At 41.5% G+C, this 19,084-nt stretch overlaps 1 protein-coding gene across 1 annotated transcript; it reads left to right on the top strand.

Moving 5' to 3' along the window:
- Positions 1–148: 148 nt before the first annotated feature.
- LPL (lipoprotein lipase) lies at positions 149–17,289 on the top strand. Its single transcript, XM_058864812.1, has 10 exons — positions 149–401; positions 7,255–7,421; positions 7,539–7,718; positions 8,336–8,447; positions 10,267–10,500; positions 10,772–11,014; positions 12,122–12,242; positions 13,076–13,258; positions 14,423–14,527; positions 15,465–17,289. Exons 1-10 carry the CDS (start codon positions 338–340, stop codon positions 15,508–15,510), a joined length of 1,455 nt encoding a protein of 484 aa, XP_058720795.1. The 5' UTR covers positions 149–337; the 3' UTR covers positions 15,511–17,289.
- Positions 17,290–19,084: the final 1,795 nt, after the last annotated feature.

The raw sequence follows: 19,084 nt of genomic DNA, 5'->3' as shown, positions 1-19,084 counted from the left end.
CGCGCCGAGCTCCAGCCCGAACCGAGCCCGAACCCGCCCCAAGCCCCGGCCCCGCCCCGTGGCGCTCGCCCAATGGGCGCGGGGGGCTCGTTTGCGAGTTTGCATATTTACATATTTGCATATTGCCCGCGACTTAAGGGCGGGTGGGAGCGACGCTGGTGGTGCTGGGCGCTCCCTGGGCTGCCCTGTCCATCGCTGCGCTCCTGCGCCGCACTTCTATTTAGTTACCATAAGTTTTTAAAGCAAAAAAACTTATTTTTATTTTTTTAAGCTTAATTTTTTTTTTTTTTTTTTTTTCTTTTCGCGCCGAAACTTTCGTGCCGCGGCAGGAGGCGAGATGTGGAGGAAGGCATTCCTGGCCGCCGTGTGCCTCTGCCTGCGCTGGGTGGCTGCTCTCGGCGGTGAGTCCCGGGACGGGCGGCCAGGACGGCGCCCGGAGCGACATGGGGTGTGCGGGAGCTGCCTGTTGCTCTTGGGAAAGGGGGGCTTGGGGGGAAGCGCTGCCGGCGTGGCGGGAAAGGGGAGTTTGCAATCTTTCCTTTGTGAAGCTATCCCGGGGTGCTTGGGATGCTGCGGGACTCGGATGTCGCGGAGTGGGCTCGGAAGGCGCTGGAGAACGACACTGGGGGGAACCTCCATCCTGTTAGGAGAGACCTGGAACCTGTTCCCCAGCCAAAACACAGGCACAACCTGCCGGACTGATGGCGCGACCTGTTGAGGTTTGGGATGTCTTTTTTTCTCAGAGACAAGGTGGCTTCCGAGAGTCCTTTGCCCCAACAAGGGATTTGCACAGCAGTAGCACTACGGTAAGGTCCCTCGGCTTCCTCCTCTATGGGACTCACCTATCCCAGCATCCCGACTTCGTACAGTTCTTGATCCTAGACAAGGCAAATGAGTTTCATCGTCATCATGGTAGAGTGTTCGAGTTGTAGTTAAGCCTGTAATGAGCAGAATCCACTAGGGGAAAAGTGAACAGAGTGATTTACTTTCTCTAGGTTCATTTATGGCTGTGTTTGCGCTCTTCCTGTTGTACCTGCACTTGTACATAGGCATCCTGTCCAAGCTAGAAGAGATGAAAGACGTGCAAATGGTGCTAAATTTTCACTAATGCTTTCTCAATTAATCACAATGTAATTGAAGCCGTTATGAACAAAGAGACTAGCTTTAGGAGACCATTACTCTGCAAGCTTAAAAACTAAAGAACGCTCTTAAAATATTGTTAGCATTGCCCTGTCACAGGCTTACTTTCTTACACTGATCTCCCACACAGAGTATCTGTATCTATCTTTGAAAGTATCTATCTTTAAAAGTTTCTGGCCTTAGAAGAAAGGGTGACTGTAGCTCCTAGAGCTGCTTTGTGATTCTAAACTGGAATATATAAACTGCCATTTTTTTCTGCTGTGGATGCCTTTGTTACTTCTTTGTGTACAAGGAAGCTGAAGGGAAGTATTCAAAAGTAAGAGGATGGGGTGCTAGGGTACAGCAAAAGGAATGTGTTCTAGCTTTGAATCCAATCTTGTACTATCAGAGATAATAAAAAACAGTTTTCATCACAGTATCCAAGTTCTATACTGTGAAGTAACTGTCTTCCCAGAGAAAGCTTTCATCCCTGCAGGAACTGATTTGCCACAGGCTTAATAATAATTTCATTATTTCTCCTTAGGGACAGGTTATATGAAAGCAGGTTGTGTGTTCATCCTGAAGCAGTTCAAGCCTTTAATTCCACACTTTTCCATGCATACCACAGAAAAAAGTTTTTTGAAACCACAGAAAACACAAGGTCCAGCCCTCCAGGAATCCAGAGTATTTAAAAAACAACATAGAAAGGACTTTCTAGGTGAAGAAAATGTTGGTATTCCACGAAAAGATAAAAGCATTGCTAGGAATACATTCAGATCCTTATTTTTACCAGTGTAAATCGAAAGTTGGCATATTTACACTGTTGTGTGATGTGAGCTGCTGGCTTTTTCTATGGCTTGTGTTTAGGATAGACATACCAGGGCAGCTGTGGCATGGCCTTTTGAGAAACAATACATTTCTGAGAAAGTGCAGAGGTGAGGCTCTCAGGCATCAAGTTGTGCTGGAGATTACCATAATCATTAGCACTCCTAAAAGTTTGCTGGGACCTCATCTGTGCAGAAGTACTTACATGATAGGACTTTCTCATGCATCCTTGCCTCTATATTACTGCAAAATCTGACAGTGGTTGCATTTTAATTGTCTTGGGCTAATTCCAGATATCCCAGAGGGACTGATGGATGGCTAGATATCTGCTGGATTGAGTTTTGAGTGTCCCAGCTGCAGCTGAGTAAAAATTCAACAGAGAGTACCCTGGAGAGGGGTGGGCCACCCCTGTGTACAGTGAGAGAAGAGCAGTCTGCCAGCTGCAGAACTTGAGCTGGGAGGTTCTTGCTTATCTTCTGAACTTGTGTTCCAGAGGTGTTGTTCTTTCCACTGGCCCACCTGGGAAGTGAAGCAGAACGTACTTTCAGGCCTTTGCCATTAAGGAATTCATAAATAAACTCAAATTGTAATATTTTTGCAGCAAGGTTAAACAATAACTTGATTTGTGAGGTAGTTTTCCTGGGATTGCAACACACAGTAGTCTGCTTTCAGTTTATAGTGTAGATCAATTAGATGATTTTTGTGCCATTTCTGTAGTATAAGTCCTGTACTACAGCTGACTGTGAGTTTGCTTCAGTACTCTCAGGAATTCAGTATGACTGATTGATGGGTGATCCTAATGCTGATTGTCAGCTGAGAGAAAATTTAGCCCAGTTAACTACAGCTGGTAAATGTTCAATGTTATGTGCAGATGTTTGCTGCTGTGCATGTGTGTGCATGCATGTCTCTGTGGGCTATAGTAGACACAGTCTAGCAGTATAATTTCTAAGGATCTTTTCACCTAGCTAATAGTATTTCCATTTCTGAGTGCATAATGCCAGAAAATTGTTGTTTATCAAAGATTCCGTTTTTAAAACCATAGCTTTGGTTTTGGCTCATTCTGACAAATGCATTGTTATCATATTTTGGCAACATGTATGATGTGGGCAGTTTAACTTTTGATTAATATTCCAGATGTTACTTCCTCAAGACTCACATTCTCCACCCAGCTGACCAGTGGTAAACAGTTTCACAATCAAAATAATTTGCCAAGTTGCCCTGGGCTTCCTGTGAAAGAAACTTGAATCTGAATTCTCTTGACTAGTGTGTCAGAATGCCTAAAGTCAGTGGCATGCTTTCAAAATTGATAATTGATAGGAGTCCCTAACAGAATGGGATTTCACAAGTTGCAAGTCCAAAGTGTCACAAACTTTGGACAGGAAAAACAAAACTACTGACTTCCCGGTTACTAAGCTTCCACCCTCCCACCCCCCCCCCCCCCCCCCCCCCCCAATTTCTTTGAGTTCTACGAGGTTCTTGATACCTTGCTTCACAGGACAGCTTTTAATTTTTTTTAAATATGGAAACTCATATTGTCAAAGTAGGGGTGTAAGAAAAGCATCAGAAAATGCTTTGCATAGCATGACAAAGTGGTGAAGTTTTGGCAATGCAGCCTGAAAAGCCAGTTTCCATCTGGAATTGGTCATTTAATTCTTAATTCTCCTCCATTAATTCTGCTTCAGTTCCCTAAATAATCCCTTTGTAGGTCATGTTAACTCTGAGCATGTAGCAGTAGAGAGAAAACTTTGTTTTGCAACAGATTCTTGTATTTGTAACCGTGTGCCTGGAAGCTTTGGCAATACACAACACCTGCTTTTGTACCTTTGCTGAACTATGGGAAAGTGTAGTTTTTAAGTGAAAATATGGATTTCTTTTTTAAATGCATTTTACTTCCAGTCTTTTTTATTCAAAGGCCTTGTTTAGAAATGGGACTTGCATTCTTGTCATGAAAAGTTACTTTGGTATCTCAACCTGTATGTATGTATATATCTTAATATCTAATTTCTGTATCTACATTCTGAAAAATGTGATGCTAATTCAGATAAATTTCTGTTCACCTTTCAGAAACATGCTGAAAATTATCTATTTTTGGGCTTTCTGTGATTTAATTAACTTGAGTTAAAACACCTTATTAACTAAAGCGTGGTGAGTGTGTATATTGGCTATCTCTGCATGTCTTTGTGTAAGACTATAAGAATGAGGCCCAACAGTTCACTGGCTCAGGACATGATTCAAGGAAACGGCTTCCTTTAAGTCTCTGAGGAAAAGGTCTGTGGCAAAAGTCTATGAATGACAAAGTTTGGATCTGAATAATTTTTTTAATAGAGGTACGATGAGGTATGAAAGCAGAAGTGGGAAATGCTAGCTTTCTGAAGTGATACGCTATGTAACTTCTCTGCTTCAGGTTTAAAGCATGGTACATCTAGGTGTTGGTCTGTGTGGTGAGTGTGTACAGACTATATGTACCTGTGTTCTGCAGAAGCTGGAATGGGAGGTGGTACTGCAGCATGTGTGCAGCACAGCATTAGGTATAGACAGGATATCTTCTGCTCTGCACTGTATAAAATTTGCAAAGCCAAACTCAGGCAAATTCCAAGGAAAGCTTCTTGATGAGCACACCACGAAGACGTCTGTAATAAACACCACTACACACGCACTTCCCTCATCCAAAGAATATCTTGCCTGCTGGAAAGTGACCATATGTGGACACAAGATAACACGACACTTTTTGTGGGCATAAGATGATAACAGTAATTTCTTCTGACTTTCTAATTCCTTATACAACATAGTTAAATGACAAAAGTGGCTGCCTGCCATTTCCCTAACTCATGGGCTGTTGCTTTGCAGCTGCTGCTTTCCTCGTGGTGACTGTATCTCAGTGATTTTATGCTCTCAAATACTCATCAAAGATTTTTAGACTAAAACACGCAAATATGTGTGAAGCACTTAGCACGTCTTCAGTGGCAGGTGCCACTGTACTGCAATCCTTCTAAGCTTGGTGCACTTTTCCAAGTGTACTCTTAAGTACAGTACACTTTGAATTGTAAATTTCCTATGAGCTTATTTTGAAAAGAGCTGTGGTCCGAACTTACATGCAAATTCTAGCTTGTAATTGAAAACACACTACAAACAGGATGTCAGTGTAATTTAGATTTTGGATGATTATCAGATAAGTTTAATCCAAAAGGGAAATGATATCTAGGTATGAAAGGAAGCACTATTAACTAGTGAGCAGGTGGACTATTCTTGTTCGCCTTCCTCTACTAGGAGGGAATATACATAATTGAAAGTCCTAGCATTGTATGCCTTACAGTTGAAAGCTGTTCTTGTTCCTTTCAAGGTTTTATTGATTCACAGCTAAGTGAAAACTTATAGCTGATGTTTAACCAACTAGCCTTTGGTACTTTTTTTTTCCTGGCTAAAAAGTAAATAATATAGGTCTAAAGATTTGTTCCAAATAAGTGTTTTATACTGTCAGTTGGTGCCAAAATAAATTTTTAACATGCAATGTTAATACAGAAAATATAGAAAAGGTACAAACATTTCGTTAGTTTGGTAAATTAAGTTTCATTAGTGGGTAAAATGTTATATTTACCATTATGTGAATACTTCTACTGGTAGAAGGAAGGGTAAGGTCTATGAAAAACACATTTCTTTAGGAGGAAGGAGGCAGGAAGGGGGCCCTCAGTGTAATTATCCTGGATTAGCTAGCCAGCCTAGCAGAGGCAAGGTCAAAACCTAAAGCTGACTACTGCCTCTGTTCAATGAATGGTTCTTGCTTTCCTGCATGTGCTTTGACAGGTAAGAAATCCTGCTGAACTTGGGCAATGTTAAGCCATTGATTATGGCTGACAAGTTTCTCTGAGACTGCTACATAAGCATTTGTTGCAAGGCTCTGTGCTTGTTTTAGACCTAATGCAAGAGGTTACACCCTGATTCTTGCGACCCTCCAAGCACAGCAAGAACTTCCCAAACTTTATAGAGCTCTCTGAGGTGAGGTCAAGTGTAAGTGAGTGCCCTGCCGTGTGTGGTAGCTTGAATGAGAAGACCAGAAAAACTGTTTTGGAAAAAAATGAATTGTTAGTTATTTAGCACCTGAGCAATGCAGCACAACTTTATGCAGGAAATGCAAATCAATTAATTATCATAGAAAACCTCTTCTGCAATGGGACAGTGGAAATCTGTTTTGCATGCCTAGCATAAGGTCCTTGCCCTGTTCATTTGTATTCCCTATGGTGGCTCAGAGCCATTCATTAATGTGTGTTTAGGAGTTTGTGAAAAGCTGGTGGTCTTGATGCCAGGAAAGACAATGTTGAGCAGAACAGAGTTGGCCTAAGTTCAGCTGCACTTGAAAAAACAGGCAATCAGTATTTGCCTAACTCAAGTTGCCAAACTGGGGCCTGGGTTTTGAAAAGTTAATTACAGAGTGTGCTGTACATAGAGGCATCTAAGAGTTGAATCAGACATAAAAAGAGGAGACATTTAAGTCTCTTCCCAAAGGAAACAGTGAGTATAAAGCCTAAAGTCACTTCTCTGTCTTGGCAGGAAAAGAAGTACTTAAATTTTGAAGCTGGAATTTGGAGGGAGTGATCTTTGCAGGCCACGACATACTTTGTTACCAGCACAACATGACTTGCACTTCTTTTCCCACCCTCTTTCCCTCTATTTCAGGCAGAGGAAGATATTTTTCTGAAGCTTATTTTTCTGTAGTTTATCAGATGACCCGAAAGTGTATTCTTAAAATAGACTGCTGGTTTGCTAGTTCAGTTTCTCTGATGGGTGTCTCATCTCACCTGCTGTTTGTTGGTCAAAACTTAAAGCTGGCATTTTGTAAAATAGTGGTGACTTCACAGCTTTTAAGGCACTGCAACTACATAGGGTTATAAAAGGCCTTGTTAGGCAGTGATTATTGGTGAGGTGATGGGGAGGATACACTACCAAAATACATAATGGTATGGTAGTAACTCTCTGCTTTCCTGGATGACTGGATGATCTGTGGGTGTCCTGTGCAGTTTTCTGTACTTTTGTGATACTTAAGAGATTTCCTGCTTAATGTAATGGGGAAAATACTGACTCTTAAAATGGATACATACCTCTCTGACAGCTCAGCAGATTCTTACTGTTTTAGCAGGACCTTGAACGGGGAGCAATTTTCACCCTTTGACTTCCTCTTTACATGGCTGTAGGAAATTAAAACCATGCATCCCACTTCTTGACAGTTCCAGATATCTCTCCAGTGTTGTACCTGTGCCTTCTGACTTTGTCCTAGTACTCTTAAAACACTGTTATATATTTTTTGCGCTCTTACAGTGGAAGGTGAAAATGATTTTGAGGGAATCGAGAGCAAGTTTTCTTTACGGACGCCTGCAGAGCCTGATGAGGATGTCTGCTACCTTGTTCCTGGGCAGGTGAACAGCCTGGCACAGTGCAACTTCAATCATACCAGTAAAACCTTTGTAGTCATCCATGGGTGGACGGTAAGATGAAGTGGGAGGAATCTCCCTTTTAACCACATTTCTGATAAACTGTGCAGAAGTGTCTCACAGATATATTAATACATCTCCTATTTTAATTAAAATCACCAAAACCAACAGGTGACAGGGATGTATGAAAGTTGGGTCCCGAAGCTGGTGGATGCTCTTTACAAGAGGGAGCCTGACTCAAACGTCATTGTGGTGGACTGGCTGGTTCGAGCTCAGCAGCACTATCCGGTGTCTGCTGCATACACCAGGCTGGTGGGAAAGGATGTTGCTACATTTATTGACTGGTTGGAGGTAAGACATGGAGACTTGTCTCACATCCTACGTAATGTCATAGAAGACAAAACAGCAATTATGCAGCTGTGTTAATCATCTCCTGTTGGGAAGATGGAGTTAAACTCTTGCAGAAAGGTTTGCTGGACTCGTAAAATTCCAGCATTGGTTTACTATTTTCTACTCAGAGGCCTTTTGTATTGCATTCTTGTGGTCTTTTGTACTTTACCTTGTGGTCTGTGGTGTCCTGTGGGCCCAGAGTATTTCTGAGGGCTCTGTGAGACATAGCTATGAAAGACAGATTCCTATTATTCTGCAGCCAGCTCTTGGCAATCAGAAATGTGCCCTGCCTTCGGAAATCCAGAAACTGTGGGGAGAGAGTGGCTGAAAACTTTTATAAAATAAACAGCCTTGTGTTCTGTACTTTTTTTTTGCATTCCTCTAAGCTTAGATTTTGGCCATAAATTAGTTAGATCAAGAAATCTACAATGGCACAAAATTGTGATAGCTGTATAGTGTTTCTTCTATTATTCATGGCTCAAACAAAAATCCCAGCATTAACAAAACATTTTATTTTGTGTCTTCTGACTTCTTTTGTGTTTAGTTTTGAACTTTAAACAAATTGTTCTCTTCTGCAGGAGAAATTCAATTATCCTCTCAACAATCTCCACTTGCTGGGGTACAGCCTAGGTGCCCATGCTGCTGGGATTGCTGGGAACCTGACCAAAAAGAAGGTGAACAGAATTACTGGTAAGTAATCCTGTGACTGCAGAGTGAAGAGTTGCATCTCTTCCACACTGAAATACTATGTTCCACTGAAAAATCACCAGAATAATTGTTGCTTGCCAGCAGTACTTTGGCTATGTATTCATGATTTAATGAAACATCAGGGCTGATATGTCTGGGGTAGAACTGGAAAAAAATTCAGAAAATAACAATAGAGGTGGTGAGTGCCTTTAATTTCTTCTCTACAAGAAATGAGTGAATAGGCCCTGATAAAAGAGTAGTATGGGGGGTTGTGGTGGGGACTGATCAAACCATGCCATTGAGAAGGTCACAGTATCTCTTGAAGCATGAGAAATTCAGTGGGTTGTCTTTATGTAGGCAGTCATTCCTTGCAGCTGATGGAAGCCATTGAAACAGAACTGGAAGTAAATTCTGCTGCAGCAGATTTAGTATCTGCAGAACTCTTTGCCATGGGATGATGCAGATGCAAGAAGTTTATATGGGCTCAAAGGGAGACTGGACAGATAACCGGAAGAGATCCAGTGTGGATTATTACAAAGTTAATCATAATGAGCACAAGAAATATTCTAGGCTGGAAATAATACTGTGAAAATTTGGGGAAGACGTATACTTGCCCTGTTGCTCTGTCTGCTTAGATGTCTGTTTAAGGTGATTTTTGGAGCCTAAAGAAATCTGCTAGACAAGGCAGAGTGCCTGGCCACTCTGGGGCTGGTTTACAACCCAACACCTGGAGGGCTGAGCCCCTAGCACTGACCTCAGTGACAAAGGAATTGCCAGCATCAGCAAATGAAGCCAAGAAAATTGCTCATCTGTGATGTCTTTGTTGCTGAGAGACTGGGAGTACCATTCAGAAGGGTACCCTTTACTCTTTCACCTGAGCCTGGCTGTGATCCCAAATCCACAGGCATGCTGAGAGGTGGGCTAGGCAGTAGTCACATCTGGAAAGATTGAGTCCTGAGAGGTGGCAGATTAAAGTCAGGAGGCCAAAGCTCTAGTCTCTCTGCCCTTTCTCTAACTTGCATCTTTGCTGCTTTCACTGAGGCTGCCAAATCACTGACACATCAGTAGCCCTCTGTTATGCCTCCACAGTTCCTCCTGATGCTGAGGTGAACCTTTCCCTGGGAAAAGCATAGGGAGCAACATAATGTGGCCCCTGAAGCCCTTAGAGCTGAGGGGAAGGCAGCTCAGACCAAGTGGAGCTAACTGTGGGTGAACACCACAGGTGCCTGTCCCCAGCTGAGGGCAGCAAAAAAGATGTGTCCTTTCAGCCATCTCTCAGGTAGCTGTCTGCACAGGTGATAGTTCTTGTTCCCTGGCAAAATGTTTCTGTTTTCTTTTTGATGTTAGTGTTGCTGCAGCTTGGCAGTTTACCTTAGTGATCCCCCTCCCCTCAGGTGTTTAGACAGTGAAGCCCTCATTTATGTTTCTCACTTACTCCCCTGGCATGGGGTTGTCAGCAAGACTTTTCCATACTTCAGACATTTCAGATACAAGTTCTTGACAAGAGAGGAAAACATTGAGAAAATACTTAGGAGCTTGTTTCTTTCATCCACTGGAAATGCTACAGCTCTGAGGAAGTTAGCTGGGTTTCCTTCCATGTGTTTGCATACACTTTTATTTTTTTAAATGGTGACAGCATTTCAAGCTAGTACATTTGATTCTCCTGTATTCATTGATGTTATTTAAATGATCCATCTGTAATGTCTACAGGAATACTGAATATTCCAGCCCAATGTGGCAGCTGAGCTTGGCATTTGTTGTCAACGTCAGTATCTTTGGCAGACAATAATATCAGTTTTTCTTTGTGGTTTACCCCGTAAAGGGCTGGATCCTGCTGGTCCTACCTTTGAGTATGCGGATGAACTGACCCGCCTCTCCCCGGATGATGCTGAGTTTGTGGATGTCCTACACACCTACACCCGAGGCTCTCCAGACCGCAGCATTGGGATCCAGAAGCCTGTTGGACACATTGATATTTATCCCAATGGTGGAGGTTTCCAGCCAGGTTGCAATTTGGGAGAAGCACTGCGTCTGATTGCTGAGAAAGGCTTTGGAGGTGAGATTGCTCTGAAACAAACATTCTGAGGGAAACCTGAATAGCCCTGCAAGGTGTCTTGCAAGGAAAGATCTCTGACAGGCACAGGAATATATTCTTTGAAGTGCTTTTAAAAGTCATCATGTGAAGCCCAGCTCTGCCATAGTCGATCATGCCTGTTGACAGCATTGCTTAGGGGTTTATATCATTATATGTACGTGTATATTATTATATATGTGTGTGTGTGTGTATATGTACATGTGTCCATATTATTCATTTTCATTCTTTCAAGATGTGGATCAGCTGGTGAAATGCTCCCATGAACGATCCATACACCTCTTCATTGACTCTCTCCTCAATGAAGAAAAGCCCAGCATGGCCTATCGCTGCAACACAAAGGAGGCCTTTGAGAAGGGCCTCTGCCTGAGCTGCCGCAAGAACCGCTGCAACAATTTGGGTTACAAGGTCAACAGAGTGAGAACAAAGAGAAACACCAAAATGTATCTGAAAACCCGTGCTCAGATGCCCTATAAAGGTAGGCACTCCTTGCTTGCTGGTGAGCAAGACTGGTACTTGTGCTCAGCTGTGTGTCATGATGGGCATGTGCTGCAGATGGGAATATTGCTGCTTTGGTGCCTGTGGTGAGCAGGGATAAAGCTGGCCTGTAGTTTGCCACTCATTTTAAGTCTCAGAGAAAAGTGTTGTCTTACTCAGGGTGTGGGGTAGAGTACAAAAAGAAAGGTCCTTTGTAACAAGTTTCTAAGTACCAAAAGTTAGGCTTCCTCTGCTGCCCAATCACTTGGAACTTTTGCAGTGTTTTTCATCCAAATGATTAATTACTTCTGCTGGGGAAATAATCAGAAGAACTCAGTCTGGTGAGCACCTTATTTAAAGATATGCAACCATCAGATTTGTGCCTTTTGTAGCGCACTTGCTAGAGGAGCACCAACCCTCATTAAAATATCACAGCACTTCTTGATTCCATTTGCTGCTGTGGGTGGTCTGAGAAGGACAATGCCGGACAGAACTGGGAGGCTTTCAGCTAGGGAAAATAGCGTTGGATTTTACTACTTTATTTTCCTCCTTAGCTTTGCCTGTACCCCATGGTATGCTTATAGTGTGCATTGTGTGGTGGACCAGCAATCAAATAGCACATTCCTTCACTGTTAGAGCAGCTGCAAGACTGGTATTCTGTTGGCAGTTGGTGCTTAATCTGCATCGTCAGTGGGTTGATTTTTTCTTTTTCTTTTTGCCAAGCTTCCTATAAGAGAAGGGCACAGCTCACTTGTTTCAAGTCATGTACAGCAGGCCTTACATGTTCAGTAGCAGGTTTGAAGGTGATACTGCATATTCTGAGTTTATAATGGCAGCCTGAGTGCAGAATTTAGCTGCAAGAACTGCAAAGGTGTTCTTTAATGGTGATTAATTGCCTTTAATTAATTGTCCTTAATTGCCTTGCTTGGTAATATTTACGTTCTCAAAAAAATAATTCCCTGGACACCTGCAGGGAAATAAACTCATTTCAGTGAAGCTGGCATATTCCAGCCTAGGATTTTGAGAGGTGAGACAGGGTGTTTTTGTCACCAGCTGTGTTTTTGGAGGTTGAATTTTCCTAATATCATTTTCTTTTGTATTCTTTCAGTCTTTCATTACCAAGTCAAGATCCATTTCTTTGGAAAGACTAACATGACCAAGACAAACCAGCCATTCCTGATCTCTCTCTATGGCAAGCTAGATGAAAGTGAGAACATTGCTTTCACACTGTGAGTAGTTACAGAAACAATTGCAAAGTACTGCTGAGTTTACCTAAATTTGTTAAAGTCTCAACTGAAAAAGTTGTTCTGGCTCCAGCTACAGTAATCTTACAGGGTCCCAGAGTCTGCTCTTGTCCTTGATCAAGGAGTTGTATTCACTTCTGAAGCTAATGAACCAAACCCTACAGGAGCTCTTTTTGATAAGACATCTGAAATATGGAAACATGAAGTCTGACCTGTGACTCAGCCTAATAAGAGTTTTCCAAGTGTTTTCTTATTTTCTTCTCAGTATTTTATACCATGTTAAATACTTAAGGTAGACATGCATCTGAAGATCTCAATGCAGAAGCTGAGGGAGAATTGGGATTTGCTTTCACTGCTCTGCAAATAAGCAGAAGTTTGTGTGTACATACCTAGACACAGGCAGGCAGGGAATGGAGCTCGAAAACACTAGTTTTCTGCTCTGAGGAATGTAAACTGTTCATGGGTGGTGGTTGTCTGGCTTTTCTGAGAGTCACCAGCACAGGAGAGGACAACCCTTGCCTGGTACACTGTCCCAGAATTTTACCAACCTTGTCACAGAAGGATGTTCCATTTGCCTCTACAAAAGGCAGAGGTGGTTTTTTTTCCCTTACTTCCATCAGATGTTATTTTCCTTCACCCATCAGATGCTATTTTTTTCCTTCATCCATCAGAACTATGCAGAATTGCTTCCTTCTCTGGAATACAAAAATTACAGGTTCTATTGCTCCTAAATCTTCTTTGTCTCTCCAAGAGTTTCAGGTGGTATTTTATTTTTTAATTTGTTTCCTTATTCTCCTCCCTCTTATTCTCCTTCACAGGCCTGAAGTCTCCTCAAACAAGACCTTCTCCTTCCTGATTTACACAGAAGTAGATATTGGAGACCTGCTTATGCTGAAGCTGCAGTGGGAAAAAGACACCTTCTTCAGCTGGTCAGACTGGTGGACTCCTTTTACGTTTGACATCCAGAGAATCAGAGTGAAGTCAGGAGAAACTCAGAAAAAGTAACTTGTTTTGATTGTTATAAGCTATATTAGTTCTTGACAGTACTTCCTGATTTCTGGTATCTCACAGGCTGGGACAGTCATGTTAACTGGTTACAAATAGGTGCAGCATAATGATAATCAGGGCTCCAGTGGTATCAAACTACCATTTAGATCAGCCAGGTTCAGTAGTTTACTTCCACTGGTATCTGCAGTTTGTAGTCTTACTCCTGTATAACTAATTTGTATCCCACTATTGTATCTACTTAAGGTTAGCTACAATATGCAGGAGAGTATCTCCAAGAACCAGCAACAGTGACTGTATTTGCAGTTTCTGTCCTCCTTTTTCATGCTGGATATTTGCATAGGTTTTGTCACAAAGAACATGCTTCGATGGAGATTTTTAGAAATCCTGCCAAAAGTATGTTTGCACAAGAAATTATTGCTTAGTTAAGTTGGATTTTCTTAGGGGTTGAATATCTGAATGGTGGATGAAAACTGAAACACGTGACTATTGCAGGACATTGCTAATGCATGAATGTTGAAACATCAAAGTCTGAACAGAAGTGCTTTGACATGAATCTTTTGAAATACTCATATTCACTAAACATGAGATCTGTTTGCAGAACATGGGCCCAGAACAGAGTATGTGTGTTCTATGTATAGTAAATAATAATAAGTTCCTTCTTTGAATAAACAGGTCAGGCACTTGATCAAAGAACAGTTATCAGAGCTGAACAAATATAGGTGTGGGGAAAGTACTGATAAATAGAAAAGCAAGTGCTCATGTTTTCTGGAAATTGCAACCTAGCTCATTTGCAAACATTTGGGGGAGTATGGCTTTCTTCCAAGTTCATTCACCTGACAAAAAAAACTCACGTAAAGACTGGTGTAAATAAAGATCCAAGAGATTCTGGGATAGAACTTCTGCTGTTTCAGCCACAATAATTTTTTGCAAAGGATCAGTGAAAGTTATGGCTATACTTTGATGCGCATGTATAATTCATTTACCAGTTTCTTTTGTTACAGAATTCTCTTTTAAAAATAACTTTCTCACAGGCCTATGAAGTAGCAGTGGTCCACATGACAAAGTCTAAAGATTATTTCCAAGCACCAATCTTCTTTCTAAGATTAAAAAGGGATGTTTGGCTCAGTCATGTGATTTTTCCAATATTTATTCCACAGAGTGGTGTTCTGTTCTCGAGATGGCACCTCACGTCTCAGTAAGGGAGAAGAGGCAGCAATATTTGTGAAATGCTCAGAGCAGCCCGTCAACAGGAAGAGAGGAGGGTATGAGTAATCACTATTGGTTTTAGATAATTTCCCTTTAATTGACTTGTGCACTAGTTTTCTCAAGGCTTCAGAAGCACTACAGCTCAGACAAATCAGAGTTTTGCTTGTGGCCACTTTAGCAGCTTAAGAGCTATTAGCTTGCTTCTCTGCTAACCATCCTTGTGTGATTGTTAGAATATCTGAGGAATGCATGCTAGTCACTGCCTCTCCCAGTCACTCGGAGGCCAAGTATGATGGACTGTTAGAGAGACAGGACACTAGCACAAAGAGGAAAGCATGTCTGTCTCAAGATTCCTTACACTTACCCTTAGCTGTAGAACATTCAAACCTCCATACTTGGTCAGCTCAGAGCTCTCCCTCCTTGCTGGCCAGCAGCAGATTTGGAGGCTGGTACAGGAATGGAGCAGGCATGTGAAGGTGCTCTTCTCAGCACACTGCTTTCTGATGGCAACCATCAGGTGGGTGAATTCCTGAGATTTTCACCTCTGCAGATCAGAGATTCTGCCTTTGTTTAATAGCCCTTTGTTGCACTTTAATTTATTTATCGATAATTTTCCTGACCCAGATTAGATGTGGGGACAGTCTTTGGACTTTGCCCAGTAAAGTTTGAGATAGAGAAGTGGTTATATTTATTTTAGTTCAGTTTCTGTGTGTGAATGGTCTCATGGGGACACTTCTGGACTGAGAGCTAGCTCTGTATAAAAATGCACATGTGCTGGCTGTTACTCTGGGGCAATGACCTGGACTGGCCTTGAGACCTCTGTGTGTATATCTGACATAAAATCAAGCAGAAGCCAGGAGAAGCCCAAGCACATAATTTATCTTCCTGTTAAGTAGGGAGTTTTAAGATCATAATGCTCAAAAATAAGACAAGAGAGGAAAAAATATCATACATCTTCCTCACCACCTTTGTATGTTATTTTTTTCTCCACAGTACCAAGAAAGCCTCAAAAGAAAATTCTGCTCATGAATCTGCTTAAGTGACAAGAACAAAGATTTTTCACACTGGGGAGGAGAAGAGTCTGTTCATCCCTGTGGACTGGATGTTCAGAACCAAATATATAGAAATATTTATCCGCTGCTGGATTTTTGCCTGCTATTCCTAGCTATTTTAGAGACTTCTTGTAAAAAAGTCTCAGCATATGAAGTTACTAACCATAAAGATACATTATCCAAATAGTTTAAAAAAAAGAAACCTGAAAAACAACTTGCCAAAGTTTGGAGTGCTGAAAAGACATAGGTAATTTTGCTTAATCATGGTGCCTTGTGACAAGGTTTCTTGACATCAGATCCTATATAGCAATTTTTTAATATTTATTGAAAAGAAACAAAGCCCTGTACTTGATTTTATTTTTATTGTTGTTTTTGTTTTGTTTGGTTTTGGGATATTTTTTGGTTAGTTGGTTTTTTTGTTCTTTTCAGAAGTCATTTGAAACTATAGATGGATTTTTTTTTTGTCTTGGCTAACTGAATTTTCAGGCAGTTCAGTGGAGAGAGTTCATAATTTTCAAGTGTGTGTTTAGCAAGTAAGTAGGTTTCCTATGTGAAAAAAAAAAACACCTTTGCTGTGTGTAATACTAGAAGGTGTCAGGGACTGACTTAATATGGGGATGAATTTTTTTAGTTTGTGGTTATGAATGTATTTAATTGGGGGTAGATGCCAGTGCTGCTTAGGAATAGGTATGATCTGTTAAGCTATATATCTATGTCGCTTACCCTGGAATAAATAACAGCTGTAGGAGAAGGTAGCAATGCCAGTGTCTTATGCAGACATTTAATATTTTATCTGTGCTTTCAGTTATTGCAAGTGAAACTGTCTAGCCTTCAACACTGTGAAAATGGAGCTGCAGAGGAATTGAGATACCAGAAAATGCAGGAAACAGATACTTCCCCCACTCTCCACCCTCTCCCTGCTTGCTTGCGTCATGTATGCCAAAACTGTCACAGTTTCTCTGCTCTTTGACACCAAGTGTCAGTCATGCAACTGAGTGGCTGCTGTATGCAGTTTTCAGTGCAAGTGAATCCATTTGATAGCTGACAAGGATGCTCATACTTCCCTGTACTGGAATTGTGACTGCCAGTGATCCACCTCAGTTTGTTTCTTGGCTGTGGTACAGTGCTAGGAGCTGCTTAGTTTTCTGCCATGAGATGGAATTCAGCAAGGAAGCAGGAGCTGAGCCAATTAAAAGCAGCCTGGTTGTGTGCTCCACAAGGAGTGCTCTGAAAAACACTCAAATTAGCCATGCTGCAAGTTTAAAAAAGTAGGTATATTGAAGGCAGTCTGCTTCCCCATTTTTAAGTAACATAATTTTTCTAGTGTGCTGAAAGGTGCAATACCCTCTTTTAACTTTCTAGAGGGTAAACAAAATGCTGGGAGGTACAAGGGCTTGAAGGTAGACATTTGGAGACATGTAATGTTAGCTATTGATGCTGGGTGTTGTCTTTTCCTGGATGTGCAAGACAGCATGGAGATGGTGATTTCCCCAATATCATCCCATCTTAAAAGCAAAGAAAAAAAACTATGTGTTTATGTGCACAATTTGTTTCCTATTTCCAACTGTAGCTGCTAGCATATTTGGGGATAAAAGTCTTAAACAGTGCAATATGTTGGAATATTAATTACTCTGAATTTGCTCACATTTGATTTCATGTTTGATTAAACTACAGCAGAGATGTGATGAGTCACTGAGGGTGGGGTTTTGTATTGAGCCACGGCATCTGAGACCTCTAAAAATAAATACAGTGATTTATTCCCTATAGATTCCATATTTTGTTGCAATTTTCTCTTAAAAGTTCAATTCTTCAGAAGCAAAGTATCTGGACAGCTGTGCCCTTAATGCAGGATCCAATACAAACACATTTAGAATTTGGATACAAAATAGTGAAGGTTCTTTTCATAAGGAAACATGATTTAGCTTTGGGTGTTATTTATTAGCTGTAAATAAGATATTTATGAGTGTAGTTTGTATATATTGCTAAAGTTGCTAACAGTCTCTACATTAATACAGTTGCATAGTATTAATCATGTATATAGCTTTTAGAGATTTTTATCAACAAGCCACTTACACATTGTTTTCTATGTCGTTAATACGATTTTTTTTTTTTTTTTTAATCTCCTCAGTTTTGTATAGAACAGAAACCTATGGTTTTAATAAAATTCTCAAACTGAATCTGAAGTCACTACTTTCCTTTTGGTGAAACCATCTGCTGTATACCTTTTAAGTGAAGGCCAGAGCCTATCTTTAAATTCTGGGCTGAAAAGATGGAGTGAGACACTAGTGAAAAAAGGCAATGTATGATTTTTCCACTGTTCTTCCCAATTTCATTTTGGGAAATGCAAAACTCATGTGTTAAGACATCAAGGAATCACTGTGTGGAAGAAAGTATCCCACATCATAAAAGAAGTAGCTTTTCACCTGCAGTTTGTGGTTTTCAAGTTTCAGGCCTTTTTAAGAACAGTCCAAGAACTGTCCTTATTTTGAAAGGCTCATTCCCTTTTCTCCTCTCTCCTCGCAGATGTCAGAACTATGCTTCTGTTCCACATTTTACCAAAACAGAGATGTTCTGACCCTGTGGGTGCAGGAGGAAAGCACCAGTCCCTTACCACCACTATTGCTTAAGGAAGTAACAGTGAAAAACCACTTTCAACCACTTGTTATGAGTGCAGCTAAGCTCAAGAATGGCTGTCACCAGAACAGTTTGCTCCATCACACACAGCAAGGCTCCACACAGGCAATGGAGAGGGACTGCTGGAATTAAGGACAGTTGTGGGATCATATTAGAGGTAATTAGAGCAGTTCTCAGTTGACCTGGGAAACTCTGCCTCCAGAAATCTTCCTTGGTGAAAGATGACTGCTCTTTGACAAGAGCAGCTTCATTCCTTGTGAAAGCAGAGGGAAGCTGTGCTATGGAAAATGGATGGTTGAAGAGGATTAAGGTGGGGGAAGGGAAGGTGCAGGAAGGTGCGGAAAGGTGTGGAAAGGGAAAGGAAAAGGAAAGGAAAGGGACAGGACCCAATCTGCAGCCTGGAATACTTGGAAAGGGGGAGCTCTAAGGACATTGCTTATCCCCTGTGTCAGTGTCTGGGCTAGGGGACTAGAAGGATTCACATTTGTACAAGACATGGCCTAGGACCACGTCTTCTAAAAACAGCCCGATATAACTATTCTTTCAGCATCACAGCAGCCTCAATACACTAAATGTGTTCTTAGGTGTAGCAGAGAAATAGTTTTTGATGGAGGGACAAGAATTCAGGTGTCTCCTGTAGGCCTTTAGAGCTAATCCTGGGCCCCTATACTCTTGCATGTTGCCCTGCAATGCCCAGCCACATCAGAAAAGGTGATGATCCCTGCCTACCCTGCCACTGTCTCTGGAATGGGCTGCACAAATAGACTGTCCAGCAGTCCATCAGTGGGTGGACAGACAGAAAGAGATTTTCCTGGCTGGAAGGAAAGAGGGAAGAAAAAGGATTTTAGCCAGTGTACCTGTAGGATTAGGAAATCCTGACTCAGGTTTCTAATGCCTAGATTTTAATTTTCATATTTAATTCTGAGA

Source organism: Poecile atricapillus, chromosome Z, assembly GCF_030490865.1.
Source record: "Poecile atricapillus isolate bPoeAtr1 chromosome Z, bPoeAtr1.hap1, whole genome shotgun sequence".
NCBI classification, from domain to species: domain Eukaryota; kingdom Metazoa; phylum Chordata; class Aves; order Passeriformes; family Paridae; genus Poecile; species Poecile atricapillus.
The sequence above is the reverse complement of the archived record's forward strand: the minus strand, read 5'-3'. Positions and strand labels throughout refer to the sequence as shown.

Coding starts and splice junctions, on each gene's coding strand:
- LPL (XM_058864812.1), top strand. CDS start 338: ATGTGGAGGAAGGCATTCCTGGCCGCCGTGTGCCTCTGCCTGCGCTGG. Junction 12,243..13,075: donor GAGAACATTGCTTTCACACT/GTGAGTAGTTAC, acceptor TCTCCTTCACAG/GCCTGAAGTCTCCTCAAACA. Junction 13,259..14,422: donor TCAGGAGAAACTCAGAAAAA/GTAACTTGTTTT, acceptor TTTATTCCACAG/AGTGGTGTTCTGTTCTCGAG.